Genomic DNA, 13,880 nt, shown 5'->3' on the forward strand with positions numbered 1-13,880 from the left:
ATAATTATTTATTAGGAACCTGCGTGCGAAAGTCTCATAACTCTCAGAGTCCTAAATATTAGCCATTACTCGAAACTACTACTATTATTATTATTGTTTTATTAGGCACATTTTCAAAATTTATTTCTGCCCTTGTTTTTATGACATACTATAAGTGTGTAAAGTTTGACGCCATTTGAAAGAGTGTAAGCAAAAGTTGTGCTAAACCCCTCTTTATTTAAGGTTGAAATTTAATGAATATGAGCACCTAAGTCCAGAAACAACAACCTTACGTATCAATGATTTTTTATACATTTACTAGTCCTGGTAGTACATGTGTCTAATAATAAAAAACAACTGTTCAAAAAATACACAATTACAACGCTCCTCACCCTCAATTGTGCTTCATCGTTAGGGGCAGTTTAGTTTTTTCGAAGTTATTTTTTACCACTTAAGAGAAAACTAAATCATCCACTGTATTTATCATTGGTCATCTTGTTGATGTTGTTTTTATAGATCCCTTTTACAACAGAAGCTACCATGTTGTTTTACCGTCAAGGCGGAGAATTTATGCTTGGCAGCGCTATGAATTATAGGATAAGCCAGTATTTCGTTCACATAATAATAATAATTAATTGCACAACGGTCGACAGATATTTTGCCCATGGTACAGATTTCGCTTATTTTGAAAAAAGGGTATTGTAAGTAGCAATTTGACGAAGAGCTAAGATCATCACTGGATTTTTTTAATAAGAAATAAGCCAAAACTCAAAATCATCAGAAACTCCATTACAGTACACATAAAAACACCCTCAATGAACTATTTAAATTGCAATACCTTATCAAGCAAAAGAGCTTCGAGACGAAATATACTCTCGTATTGCATTTTGCTTTCATGGTAAGGTATCTGATTCTATAAAAACTACATACAGGGAGCGATCAATATATATATACATCAAAAATATAACCGACTTAAAATCATAAAAAAATTAACAGAAAAACCTAAAACAGAAAAATAACCGTTTAAACATAACAGTATGTAAATATTTTGTTTGGTGAATAGTGTACCTATATAGCAGTAGTCAAAAACAAAATCTCTGCAATGGGATTTTCTTTTGCAAAGAAAATCGCAGGCTTATCAAATCGTAGGAAACAACGGCAGGTTCGTCAGACTTTAATTAACTTATAGAAAAAAAAAATATACTGAACTCAAGTTCCATGTATGTTCACCCCGTAAAAAAGATTTTAAAAAAAATAGCGCGGTATAATAAAGCCACATTTGTTAAATAGTCATCCCCATATGAAAACATGGCAAACAATGATTCATAAAATGCTGACGACGAGCGTTCAGATTGTCACCTATTATCGTCACCTTATTTCATCAGTCGTTTTTAAATCACATTTACTTTTTGTTTTTTCGATAAATGTCTCCCGTCTGGAAGGCCGCAATCCTGTTACTAACGCTACCGACTTTAGGTGCTCCTCTTCGATCAAAACTGGGTGAGGACTTGGATGATCTTGTCCCTAATTTTGATATAGCTTCATTAGCAATGCCATTGACGAATACTTTTTCAGTCCTTTTAATATTTATACCCTCATTCTTGTTGTTTTTGATGTTGTCATTGTTGTTGTTGTTGTTGTTGTTGTTATTGTTATTGTTATCATCATTGGAAATAATTAAGTCAGTCTCTCCATTTTCTTTATGTGAAAAGTTTCTAGATTCATCAATACTGCCTTTTACTTTACCTTCTTCCTGTTTTTCTTTTCTTTCATCTTCTTTTCGCTTCCGTTCTTCCTGACGACGTTTTCGTTCCTCCTCACGCTTTTGTTTTCTCTCGTCTTCTGCTTCTTTTCGTTTCTGACGTTCTTCTTCTAACTTTTTCTTTCTTTCTTTCTCGCGTTCTTCCCTTTCCTTTTCCCTTCTTTCAATTTCTTCTTTTCTTATTCTTTCCCTCTCGACAGCAGCTTCTTCTTTTTTTGATTTCTCCATTTCTTGTTCTCGTTTTCGCTTTTCTTCTTTCTTTCTTTGTTCTTCTTCTTCTCTTTCCCTTTCAGCATTCTCTTTCTCCAATTGATCTTTTTTTCTTTCTTCTGGTTCTACTTTCTTTATTTCTTCTTCCTGTTGCTTCACTTCTTCATCCCGTTTCGAATTTTGTTCTTGATCATTCTCTTGCAAATCTGAAGCCTTCTGTTTGACTTGTTCTTCTTTTTCTTTTTTTTCTTCAAGAGATTGTTGCATTTTCACTTTCTCAAGAAAGCCTCCTTTACCAAGCCCATGTGCTCCTGATTTTTTCCCAAACAAACTTAAGCCACCTGCTAATCGGCTTACAGCTTTAATAGTATTCATTGTACGCTACAAAACAAACAAAAAAGCATTATTTATTTCACCAAGATAATCTAAGTTTTCAGCAGTGCTGAAAACGATAGAATTCCTAGCGCATTAAAAGGTGCCATTGTTACGCATCCAGTGAACGGAAAGTGAGCAGAATGTAAATGGTAGAACGAAAAAAGGACGTGTTGTTCTCCTCTTCATCTGCCAAAGCAGTAATTAAAGTAACTAATTCATGTGCTAAGCAGAAAGTATTAATCTGTTTTGTTGTTGCTTTCTGCAACATTCTATCATTAGTCCAATTGCAATCAACCAGTATGCAAATGTTTTAAAATGCTATACGCACCTGCCACCTTCTTCTTGCGATAAACTTCTTTAAGTTCGCAGTGTTAATCTTTTTCTCGCTTCCTCCTTTCTATGAAAGAAAACATAAAAGGATGATTTACTTACTTATAAAAAACTCCAATTTTTATCTTTAAACTATTATTTACTAGATGGCAGCCATAAAACAGCCCTTTTCCTAAACGATAAAAGTTTGCTTAACCCAACAAATATAGATAAAGATTTATCATGCGACTTTCGCGAAATCGTTTTCCAATATGAGTAGTTGATCCCTATAAAACCCCTTTAATTATAACAGATTAGTCTGTATGAAACTAAAGCAGTGAATCGTTAACAGACTGCCTGACAGTCAACGATGAAAAGATAAGTTGCCTAGATAACCCCCTTCTAATCCTAGTATGCATATGTACGCTTTGCTATTACCCCAAACCCTTAATTTTACGGATCTCTGTCCAAATTCTCAAACGAAAGTGTAAAAAATAATACCGTCAGCCAGATATGTTGTAAACTATCATCAACTGTCAACCGTCTCCTAAAATCGTAAAACAGCTAGTTATGTAATATGCGAATGTTAAGAACAACTTTTAACATTTCAAATAATTAAATACTGGATATCAAAGCTCCTTTTGCTATTAACCTAAGTGAAACGACTAATCATTATCTTGCTATTAAGATTTCGAGATTTAAATCGTATAGTCAGAAAAAGCGTTTCGTGGGAAACGGGCTAAACTTGTCTGGCTACATTGAAGAAGTTCTTTCAGTAGCAAGAAGTAAAGAATATCTGATATTTACCCACCAATTATTTATAAACCTACTTTGGTTCAAGGATAAGCAGATCTTCGATAAATTTCTTCACTTCATCTGATAAATGTTCAAATATTTCGTCGTCGTCCTCAAAATCGTATTCACCCGATGTGACGTTCTTTAACGTTTCGCTGTCGTCATCCCCCATGAAAGGCGAGAGCCCACTCAACAGAACGTAGGTGATCACACCAATGGACCACATGTCAGCAGCCACAGTGATTGGGTTGAATGTAATCACTTCTGGTGCTGAAATATAAGATGAAAAACATACCTAATCATATTTTGGTTTGACCTCAATTATGCTTTCTGTGATATATTATATTAATTAATTAAGACATTTATTTTTTTTATTCTTCAATTTATTTTTTGTGTTTTCCTTTTTTTTAGCTTTGTTTATTTATTTCCAGAAATTCTAAAAAAAGTATATACGTAATAGTAAAGGTTATGACATACCAACAAATTCTGGGGTCCCGCACATTGTACTTTCATTTTGGCCTTCTTTTAAAACTCTGGTCATTCCAAAATCGATCAATTTGATTTCTTCATAACCTGGCTTGCCACCACCCAAACAAAGAATATTTTCTGGCTGTAGTGAAAACAGTTTATACAACTTTTCTTGCTTTTTAAGACATGTCTTTTAAATAATCGTCAGTGAAATTCAGGAGAGCTTAGTAATACTTATTTTAAAGCATTATAGGCCAAAGCGAAAGCGAAAGCTAAAGTTATACTTAAGTTTCTAGAACTGGCCTTATCTTATAGAACTAACTATTTTCATCCGCCTTTATAATAATGATATTTTTGAACCGCGAAAATTGATTTGTAGGAAGTTTTCCCAATTTTTAAAAACAAAATTAGCATCCGCGAAAGTTTGTTTTCGCAAAATTTTTGAAAATATTTGTTATGTAATGCTACATCCTCGTCACCAGTCTCTTGGTCTCTGAATAAATTCATTAAAATGCAAAATGCCCTGGGAATTGATGTGGTAATACTACCACCCTCCTCTCCAGGGTTTTTTGCTTTTTTGGTATAAAAGAAAATGGCGAAAATTAAGAAATATCAAGAAGGCAAAAAAACTGGGGACGAGGTTTATAATGCTACATAAATAAACAAAAGTACAAAACTATGACACTTTTGTTTAAATGTTTAATTGTTTTACTTTATATATGTCCATGATTTTATATATGTCCATAATCTTTTTAGAGGTTATTTCATTGTTGTGCAAACATTTCGCTTAATAATTGACAAACGAACCACAAAGTATGTTTAACAGGAAGGCATTGTGGCTGCCGATAAAAAGTTTTTACTGAACAGGATTTTCCTAGTAAGTATGAAATGAAGGTAGAAATGGTATACTTTACGCTTACCTTTAAATCTAAATGCACCATATGTCTTCTGTGCATATGTTGCACGCCATACAAAACCTGCTTTATGTATCGTATCACCTGTTTTTCAGTCAAGTTATCTTCTTCTACAACCTTTTCAAATAGCTCTCCTCCCGTTACTAGCTCCATCACAACGATCATATCTTTTGCAGTCTCAAACGCATCGTAGAGTTGAATCAACCGCTTGTGATGCAACAAATTCATCATCTCAATCTCCCGCGTCACTTCTTTCTTTGACGCCGCAGTTTTGCGAACAAATTTCGCGGCTAATATTTCTCCATCGGCTTTGCGGCGACATTTATTAACAACACCAAATTTGCCTCTAAAAATGGAAGTAAACAATACCAGAGGAATTTGCGCGAATTCTGCAATTCTTAGCTTTCTCTGCTACTCTACCCAAGAAAAGTGAATTAACAAACCACAATGCATTATGGGTTTATTTTAAATTTTTGCAGACACGAAAATGTTTTACACATGTCGAATTAATAAACTATTTTTTATATCCGTTAGCCTCGTTATGAAAACAAAAAGGTATCAAAGTCACGCTACATTTCCTTCTGTTGTAAAATACAGTAATGTTAAAGTTATAGATCATAACTTAACGACCTGAGATTTCTTTTGAACTTGATTGTTCTCGATTAGTTGAAAATGTTATCTTTCGGAAAATAACGACATTAGTATGCATTAAAAATAGCACTGCAAAAGGTTTTAGCGATAATGATATGTAAGATGTGTCTTTTATGAAACACGTAGCATAATACACACTTTTTTATAAGAATACACTCTATAAAAACATTCAGGATGAAATCAGAAAAAAAAATTAGGAATATTCTAAAGATAAGCTTATCTTGAATTTTTGCATGCATCTTAAATGGAATATATGCAAAAAATAAGGTATAAACTTGTATCCTATGTAAATATCTCAGGTTCTATTTGAAGTACTTTTCCTCCACAAAATGTACTTGCCTCTCTTGCATTTGTATTAGGCTGCTTAAACAACAGTACCTTAGGGTGATTTTTACACCAGTTTCGTAACTATGGTAAGAATATATCAGGATGATTTTTGCTCAAAAGCTAACGTTGAAACAAGAACACAGTATTCTTGTTTCAAAAAAAAAAAGAATGTAGAGGTAATAAAAATCTTCTGAGCAATATGTTTAAGATACATAGTCATTAATAGACAAATAAATACTTGAAACATAATAAAGATTTATCGCGACAGCTATCTTGTATCGTATTTCTGTTGAGAGGTGCTTTGACATGCAACTCCTCCCTTGTGTCAAAAAAACACAGGTTTAGAACGTCCTTCTTTAAATTGATACCGCACCTTACTGGTTGAAAAAAGTCGATTACGTTCAAGCAAATTTTAACAACTAGTCGTTAGCCCGTGGAAAAATCCACGGGTTCGTCCGTCCTTTTTATACTGCATTGCGTGCGTCCCGCTACTCGCGCAACTAAGCTACCATTTTGCGTGACAGACAGACAGACAGACGTGTATGGGTATTTTAATATAGATAACAATTCGAGTAAAGTAAATCGAGTAAAATGTGGAGACTAGGAAAGATCGAGTAAAATTTTAGGTTCACTTACTTTCCCAGCTCTTCAAGGCTTTTATATTCGGTTTCATATTGACTATCTGTTTTAATGATAACGGCATCTCTTTCTGGTAGCTCTAGTAATTCGCCTTCTTCGAGGTCGGCAACACCTAAAGAGAAACGAAACACAGAACGGTTTAACAAAAGTTGCATTTTAGTTCTTAAATATCTATATAAACCTGTGCAGATCAGACATTCAAGTGTCCATTATATGCAGATATCCAGGTATATTCTCTTATATAAAAAATTCAGGAAAAAAACACACAGTCAACTGTATAGGTATGTAGACTTGTTATCTGATATAAAAAACTGTTTTCAATTACACTATTGATTAAACAACCGCTAAATTGAAATATAATGTGGTTTATGTGTAGTGCTAGCTTGGAATTTCATTTTAGAGCGTTACTGAAAATGACCGTCCAAAAACAATTTACGAACTCTTTATAAAATTAGGTAGAAAAAAAAGAAAAGAATTTCGACCAATAGAAGTAGAGCTCAGAAATTAGGTGTAAATATGTTATTTGATTCAAAAGAATACCATTAATTTCGTTGTCGAAATCCATGCTTCGTCCTTTCACAAACAACTTTTAATTATATAATCCGTTCTATGCGCTTACAAAATAAAATTAAATAATAAATCTCCACAATCAATATAAATTACCAACAATAGCTAAATCTATTTGATAACTAAGAGAGAAAAAAATGTAATTAAAGTTTCCTCAAAAAAAGTTGCAAAAGTTATGCCATTCTTAAGCCAACTCGAGTCTGAACAAAGCTTTAGAAAAGCTTTAGAAATAGGATATGTTTTCTTTTCTTTTTAACTTCTTCCTATCTAAACTGAAGCGTGTTTCTTCTCGAAGGCAACAGCTAGATCAAAGCACCTCCGCGACCTCTGGTACACACCATGGTTGCAAAAACTATCACCTCATACATCACATAGATATAAATTAGTTTTTCTTTGTTTTTTTTTATTTCATCTGAAAATAATATTATTTTATCTCAGATTTTTCAATAAGGCTACCCTTACATTGAAAAAAATGTCATTATGTACGCTTGATTTCAGCATTAGGGTGGAACAATACAACAACAAAAATGTAATTAAGAATTGCATAGAGACTAATTAAGCTGTGTTTCTTTCAAACAACTGCGCATAATTTTGTTCTACTGTGTTTTAATGAGATCAAGGAAGATTAAAGCTAGATACATTATATTATCAGGCATTATTCACAATCTCTTTTCATGACACGTTCACACGTAAACAGGTAAATACGCTTGTTTTTTATCTTTTAAGGGAAATCAAGCCATTGCAAGCAGCTACACTCAAAAACATTAATAGCGGATACATTGTTTTGTATCCTGTATTCCTAATAATATCGTTTATAACTATTTCATAAAAAATAAAGTAGAAGCCATGAACATCAAACAATTGAATTGGAAACCATTTGGTCAATCAGTAGAAAAGATTTTCGCGACCAAATAATAATTTTCAAACTATGGCAATACTTCCCTTTGTCTGGCGTGCTACACAAATATAAAAGTGAACAAATAAACTTAATTCTCTCACATCCATATTGATAAAGAACGAATATTACACCGAACCGTAATGGTGCACAAGCTAACCTATACAATACCTCTCAAATTTTATTATTACATCACTGTTAACGTCATCCACAAATGGAATCTTTCACTAGCATATAAATAGCAAACATAATTTGTTCACACACATACAGATCAGTTCTTCAACGATGGGAATAAAGATTTTGTATCAATATTATGTCCGCGGTGAGGGGTGTAGACGACGTGATTTGCCTGTCCGTCAGAAAACTTAATAAACGTATGATGTGCTAATGAGGTTAAAGGAACACGTAATTACTTTGTAAAATAAAAACAGCATATTATGACCGACACATCAGTTACTCAGTGTTTGACGTTCACCCTTTCCTCCCTCCCTTCAGAAAAAAAATTATCCCTGCATCCACCTCGCGTTAGTAAAAAAAAAGGTGTTCGGCTATGTTACGGCAAACGAACGACCAAAGGTTACGGCAAACGAACGACCAAAGGAAACAAAGACCAAATACAGCATCATATCAGACAGCCCTAAGAATGTTCTCGACAGCATAGATGTTTTTAAGTAAGTGTTAATGTCAACAACGTCACATATAAAAAAAATCCCTACACTTCGTACTTTTTTAATTGTAGGATCCGCAGGAGCGAACGGGATTCTCTCGGCACTAATATGATTAAACTTAAAATACTTACTAGATTGACTAACAAGTCTTCGGCCTACCATCTTGTATAGCTTTGTTTATGTTAATTTCCCGCTTTATCTTTTCTCGTTGCGTGTGTTTTTCTGTCGTTTCGTTATCGTTATCGTTATCAGTGAAATTTTCTTCCAGTCACATTTCTATGTTAATCTTGATATAAGAAAGTTCGCTTCCTAGGAGTTAAGTAAAATAGATTACCATACAATAGCACGATACAAGGGATTTTTCTGTGTCATGTTTTCCGCATTCTCCAGCGTAAAACTAGTTCTAAAAACTATTTTCACTGTATGGAAATGGGAACCTATTTTTCCACACACCGTCCAATTCATTTTGACATCATAAAATTAAATGATTGGTTCCACTTAATTAACAATTCTCTATTCTCGATCACATATCACATCTCGTCTTTTATGAAACATATTAGGAAACATGAAGCTTGGATTATAGATACTTTTAACTGCTAACTCGTAAAGTATTTTGAAAATTGAGGAAGTATTTTGAAAATTGACAAGTTTCTTGCTGAAAAGAATTTATACATGAAAAGAAGGGTAGCTATATATATAAATTTATCTTCAGTTAATCTCCCGGTCAAAACGTATGTTTCGGAGAAATAAAAAACGTGTAGGCACGAAGTACATGCGTAATAATTCACATTTTTTCCATAATTAGCTGTTGTCGACTAAAAATAGTTGAGGGATGACCCATGCTGGTTTATTTTAGTTATATAAACAAAACACGTATTGTTTATTCTATTTTTACTGTGCTTGTTATGTTAATTCCCTTTCATTCTAAGGACATGTTCCTGATTGAAATTTGTAGTGTTTACGTCATTTAAAAAAGATTTCGAGCCACGTGATTTTTGGCGTCCATCTGTGTCAACAAGTTGATACAATAATTACGTAACGCCAAATGGGGTAGTTGGTCTAAGACAACCTCATTTACACGCTTCTTGCATTTTTGACATCGAGGACAGCAGGGAGTCAGCCGACAAGTAAACGACAGTGGCTGTGAGATCAGGCAACAAACCATGGGCATATTAATAATATCCTTATTTTGTCTGTCTCTGCGCAAAATAGCATCACGGTAGCAATAGCTGTCTCTGCGCAAAATAGCATCACGGTAGCAATAGCTGTCTCTGCGCTGTGCTACGGAAAGAGGAAGGCAAAATATAAAGGAAGGGCAAACGGGTTACCGACTAGTATGAATATACATTACCAAACAACTTATAAGCTTTTTCAGATAATTTATGCCCTGTTCTCGCATAGTATGATAAATAAGTTTGATAAAAAATTGCAGTCAAAGCTATGTGAAATGTGTATAAGTTTTTTCCTTCGCTTACAAGACTTTGCAGGGTTATTTAGTCTAATGTGAAGTTGTGAAGTTTCTAGTTCCACATTAAATAACATTTGATGAAATTCGAGTATCAATTTATCCAGTCTCTCAGTAACTATAGCAACGACATACCAAAATTAAACAAGAACAAAAAAAATTGAAAACTGTGAACAGCAAAATATCTTACCATCCTCATTTTACACAAGATGTAGTCTTTCCATCAAGTCTATCAAATCGTATCTTGGCAGTAAATGGGAGATTAAAAAATTTTATAAATGAAAATAAAAGAAAATATATAAAACAATATATTTTATAGATTGGATGATCATTTAAAATCCTATAGAGTATATTTAATTGATTGAATGCTAAATTAATATCACCACCTCAAGCGTGACATTTTTCGTGATATACAATCAGTATTATTATATATCATTTATTAAGCTCTGTCATGCTATTATGCATTTCAATACGTAAATATTCCCACTCAAAAGTGTATAAAATTTTACTGAGTAAGTTTACCTTGCATGTATGTAAAAAGCTTCAATAATATGTGCGAGTGTTATTTATTTTCACAATTAGTTTTCACCTGCAAGTATAACCGAAAATTAAATCATAATATCCTTCAGAAATCTAATTCTACTTTTTTCGTTCAGTGAAGGTGTTATTAAACTAACACATCATAACAGATAAATTAAGGGTTGTGCTGGGGGCAAATGTTTTCGTCCTTATCGCGGTTTCAACTACATATACACGTTTGCTTCTATAACAACCTGACGAGCAGTTAGTTTTTAAATGTTTCTTAATCTTTTTATGTAAAAATGTCTTCTACCATAGCTCTTTTTTCGTGTTGTTGCTACATTACCGCAGCGCCACGGTACCGCAGCGCCACGTTAAGAAGGAATAATGATACAATTTGGGTATTTCTTCCTTTCAAATTTTATGTTTCTGCAAAACATAACAAGAGTGCAACCTACTCAACATGCCTTTTAACTGCTCTTACACATCTACATCTAAAAAAGAGGTTGGATTGACAAAAATTTGTAACCGCGCGAAAATCAAGAAGACCGTATGCCTCGATAATACAAACACAAACAGGATTAAGAACTAGCATCTATCTAATCTACTGCGCTGCATCGTGAAGAGTAAATATGTTATAACTGGATTCCAATGTGCTCCAAACTTGCGCTGGAATAAAACTTGCAAGGTTTTATTAGCCCTTATTATATATTTCTTATGCATTGCTACACCTTTTTATTTCTTTGTAGTAATAACAAAGAAGTATTGATAAATATAGCTGCAGATATCTACAAAGATTGCAGAATACCCTGAAAAACAAATAGAGACATATGAAAGATAACATAAAGATATGTCTAATCAATTCAACCTGTCATAAGATCTCCGCCTTCGTCTGATAACATAAATCCCAAGCCATAGATAGACAAAAACTCTAGGCGTATCCCTGAGAAATGTATGATACAAAAATGTATTTGCGTATTTGAATTTTTTTGTTATGATGAACATCGGTTAATAAGATCAAGGATGCAAATAAATTTCTTTCTCTAACTGGCATATTTACCATATGTATTGTGCAGTGAAACCTCCGTTACTGGTCGCCCTTTGGGCAACTTTCACCTCCCTAAACAGTATGTAAAATATATGATGCTGTGTTATATGATGCAACAATACCAGGTTAGAGTCCTAAAATAAGTTAAACGAACCATGTTTCTTGGAGAAGTGTGCGTAATACCATCACGATAACACATAAAAACATCATGAAACACCTTTAACCTCGAGAAAAAGATGCTTAGTATGCACTAGCAAAATTTGTTTCGGTAGCACAAGATCCGTTTTGTCGTAATAAGTCCAATAAACAGAGATTCAATCTCTGCTTATCAAATTCCTTGGCACTAACTGCAATTAAAGATTGTCTTCTAGAAAATTGTCACAAGTTAGAAAGGTGAACAAAACGACAAAACAAATTCTAAAGAAGTGATTCTTACTTTCTACGAGTTGCGAAAATGATAAAGCGTTTTAAAATTGATCTATATACGCATTTAAAATCATACGTAGCCCGTGGACAAATCCACGGTTTTTTCCGATTTTATTTCGCCTGACTCAGCACGTTTCCTTTTTCGTGTGCCCGTAGCACGACTATAAACACACAGGCAACGTGTCTTAATAAATAGACTGCAATACAGTCATATGATTCTAAATATACATGGAGAAAAAAAGTTTCAAATTTTGTAGCAAGAGGTTTCAAATTTAAAGGTGAAAGCCCGCAAGGTGTCATATATACCTCCATGATATAACACCCTTTCATCCTTGTCTCTCTGAGTCAGATTAGACTTGCTTAGTAAAACGTTTGGACTTATCGGAATATCAATTTGTCTGATGTAGATTTTTCTATTGTAAGTTGTCTGTAATAAAACTTATCAATTATTAATTTTAGTCACAGATAAAACTGTCTATCTATCTTTTTAATACTTTAGGGGCAAACTTTCGTTGGCAGGAAATTTCGTGAATTGTGGGACGAATCTCGCGCAAAACACTTTCGCAAATGTCAAAAATCACTATATTGGTAGGGGAAAATTATTCGCGAATAGCGAAAAATCACTATTTATTTTTCGTCTTTTCTCTTATTATTGGTAGTCAAAAGTCTGCATCCATTACGCGATATCTTAGAAATGCTCGTAGCACTAAAATAGAAAGAAACACCAAACGTTGTTGTAGTTGGCGTTTAACAAAAAACAAAACAAAAAAAAACAAAAAAAAAAAACAGAAATAAATCAACGAAATTTGAGATTTCAACGTCTTTTGTAGTACAAAAAATTACTTGTCTTGAAAAGTATTCGTGACTTCGCGTAAAAACATTCGTGCTTTGCTGACTTCACAGTTCGCTGGTAGAAACGCGAATTTCTACCAGCGATAGTTTCTGCCCTAAAAAGTAACAAACGTCAATTGCTTTAGACGCACGACATTTTCGGTTGTTGACAAAATTCTCATTTATTCTCACAGCAAGTGGTGTAAACAACAAGATAATGATTAGATGTTTATCACTTGTTTTCTTTTCTTCGACGACAATAGCTGAATCAAATGGCACCACTGATACTTATTCTGTCTCTAGACAAGGTATTGTACAAAACTGTATTGCTTTCGTATAGCAAATCCATGCTAAATCGCATGAGGTAAGGTACAGTCGAAGTTGATCTTTCTAGCGCCTAACGCTTACGAGTATCTTAAAGATAGGATTGTACTGTAGAGATGGGGCAGTTTCGGAAAGACGTAAGAAATTCCAACCATTCTCCAAGTTAATTTGTGCTACTTGTTTCAATCAAAGAAATTGTTGTGGATTATTTACATGTTTGATATTTAAACATGCAAAAAATCGTTATAAATTATCTCTTTATAAAACCATGAAGGTTTATAAAACCTGTGCGTTTATTGAAACTGTCTACTCTGAAACGGGCGTTCGTTTAAAAGGTACAATTCATTTCGATGGTAGTAACACGAAATATTTCCGTGAGATGTTTATAACATCACAAAAAGAGTATCCATTTTTTTATTTCTACATCCGGGATGACATTTATCAAGTTTTCCAGATTTCCACTTTGACGGCTTTTTAACACGTCTGGTTATTGGCGCTTAATACAAGAAACCAATTTTTTTTCATTTTCTTTTAAGTGCATACACTTCAATATCAGATTCTGGTAAAGTTACTTATTGATTTATACGAATTTTCAGTGCTAAAAGTTGCTTTACGATCTGTGTGAAATTTAATATCCGATTTTAGTATCTGAAGCACTAATACATATTATAAGGTCGATATGATTATTTTGAGACAAAGAGCTTAATA

The 13,880-nt window shown here is 33.5% G+C and overlaps 1 protein-coding gene across 2 annotated transcripts; it reads right to left on the minus strand.

Moving 5' to 3' along the window:
• Positions 1-704: 704 nt before the first annotated feature.
• On the minus strand, positions 705-10,374 carry LOC130641505 (death-associated protein kinase 3-like). 2 transcript variants are annotated; one of them, XM_057448324.1, is made up of 9 exons: positions 10,215-10,374; positions 8,691-8,868; positions 6,427-6,541; positions 4,819-5,158; positions 3,908-4,040; positions 3,466-3,700; positions 3,137-3,182; positions 2,655-2,723; positions 705-2,332 (listed from the first exon to the last, which is right to left on the minus strand). In XM_057448324.1, the coding sequence occupies exons 2-9, from the start codon at positions 8,719-8,721 to the stop codon at positions 1,382-1,384; spliced, it is 1,920 nt and encodes a 639-aa protein (XP_057304307.1). In that variant the 5' UTR covers positions 8,722-8,868; positions 10,215-10,374; the 3' UTR covers positions 705-1,381. The 2 variants fall into 2 exon arrangements, with proteins under 2 accessions (XP_057304307.1, XP_057304308.1); XM_057448325.1 differs by lacking the exons at positions 8,691-8,868; positions 10,215-10,374 and adding an exon at positions 6,970-7,423.
• Between the last annotated feature and the right edge of the window lie 3,506 nt (positions 10,375-13,880).

Source organism: Hydractinia symbiolongicarpus, chromosome 4 (genome assembly GCF_029227915.1).
Source record: "Hydractinia symbiolongicarpus strain clone_291-10 chromosome 4, HSymV2.1, whole genome shotgun sequence".
Taxonomy (NCBI): domain Eukaryota; kingdom Metazoa; phylum Cnidaria; class Hydrozoa; order Anthoathecata; family Hydractiniidae; genus Hydractinia; species Hydractinia symbiolongicarpus.

What these genes read in the sequence shown, in the direction of transcription:
- LOC130641505 (XM_057448324.1), bottom strand. Translation starts at nt 8,721, where the DNA reads ATGGTAGGCCGAAGACTTGTTAGTCAATCTA. An exon ending in CGGGACCCCAGAATTTGTTG is followed by an intron (nt 3,701 to 3,907) that starts GTATGTCATAAC and finishes CTTATATTTCAG; the next exon opens with CACCAGAAGTGATTACATTC. An exon ending in TCGCAAGAAGAAGGTGGCAG is followed by an intron (nt 2,333 to 2,654) that starts GTGCGTATAGCA and finishes TTTGTTTTGTAG; the next exon opens with CGTACAATGAATACTATTAA.